Genomic DNA, 1,519 nt, shown 5'->3' on the forward strand with positions numbered 1-1,519 from the left:
TTTAATAACTAATGTTCTTTGTTTTTTAAAGCCACTGGATGTGGACAAAGATTCATCCCTGGTAACTCTTTGTTATGGACTCTGTGTTCTGGGACGGAGAGCTTTGGGGACTGCATCCCACCATATGTCCAGGTAAAGAAGGCATTTCTGTTTTCAGGAAGAGAGTATGGGAAGCTGTGTAACCTAAATCTGAAATCATATTTTGTGGAATCATTCATTCTATGCTTACTACAAAAGTCTCTAGATTTTATCTTGAGATCTTTTTGCTGAATATAGTTGAGTTGTACTAACTGGTTAACAGAACTGGCTTTTAAAATTCATACATGTGTGGATAGCTATTGATAATGATAATTTAGCGAATTTAAGACATTTTAAAATATAATCACCCCATGAAGTTTGATTGGTCTCTTCCCATTTACATCTGTTTTTCTAGTAAGTTCATTTGTTTTTGTTTTTCCATATTTTCTTGCAGCCTCTGTCCAGAGTATTTATACTTTTAATATAGTCATATGTTAGATTTGGGGACTCTAAATCTAAACTGAATTTCCTGACATATATATCCAAATGAATTAGAATTAAGAAATACCACACATTTTGAATTTCTTATCTGGTAATGACATGTTTTCCATTAGGCCCTTCATAATTTATTTTAACTTATAGGCTCTTTGCCTGTTGTCTGTTTTGATGGACTTATGGTTTCAGTGGTTCATAAACGAGGGTCTCAGGTCAGACAGGCCTTCTCTATCTCTTGTGATTCTGGTTCAGGGGTTCTGACATTAGTTCTTAGAATCTGCATTTTGAAAACACTCCCAGGTGATTTTAATGTACACCCAAATGTAAGAATCAGTGACATGGAAGACTTTTGTCAAAATATGTGAACTTTTATCTCCAATCTTAACAGTAATTTAGAGTCATTCCTCTATGGATTGCATGCCCTATTTAAAGGAGATTTCCGTATTTCTTCAATTCGAGATGAATGGATCTTTGCTGACATGGAATTGCTAAGAAAAGTAGTCGTCCCTGGAATCCGTATGTCCATTAAACTTCATCAGGTAAGAAGATGAAATTTTTCTAAGGCGTTTATGATAATTCTTCACATGAATTCCAAGTTATGTTTCTTAGGAACCTTTCGAGAAACATTCTGATGTGAACCAAAGAAAAACATGATTTCATGACAAGATATTAAACCTTAAAAGCCTGAACCTATGTTTCAAACAGTAAATTTGAATATTAATATTAGAGAGTGACTGATCTAGGCATGAACTTGAAGAAAAATTAAGCAGTGACAAGCTAGAAATAAGGTCTTTGGTCCTGTAGAACTTGCTTTGACTTCATGTGATTGTGATTCACTCCTCTTCCCTGGATGAATATTAGCCAACTCCAAATGTGAAGCGTAGTAACAACTCAGGAAGTGTTGTAAGTTCTACTGTTACTGAGCTGAGTTTCATTTCTTGTGTTATGTAGAATAATAGTTGGTTAGGACAGATTTAGCCTTAGTTAAATAATTCTAGTGGGGTAA

At 34.5% G+C, this 1,519-nt stretch overlaps 1 protein-coding gene across 1 annotated transcript in view; it reads left to right on the forward strand.

The window, feature by feature from the left end:
• PCNX (pecanex homolog (Drosophila)) overlaps positions 1 to 1,519 on the forward strand; it is a 188,010-nt gene that overhangs the window by 162,237 nt on the left and 24,254 nt on the right. Inside the window, 1 exon segment of the mRNA XM_012656049.1 lies at positions 946 to 1,052. Within this exon segment, the coding sequence (XP_012511503.1) occupies positions 946 to 1,052 (107 nt within the window).

This window comes from Propithecus coquereli, unplaced genomic scaffold (genome assembly GCF_000956105.1).
Source record: "Propithecus coquereli isolate 6110/MARCELLA unplaced genomic scaffold, Pcoq_1.0 Scaffold5, whole genome shotgun sequence".
Lineage (NCBI taxonomy): Eukaryota > Metazoa > Chordata > Mammalia > Primates > Indriidae > Propithecus > Propithecus coquereli.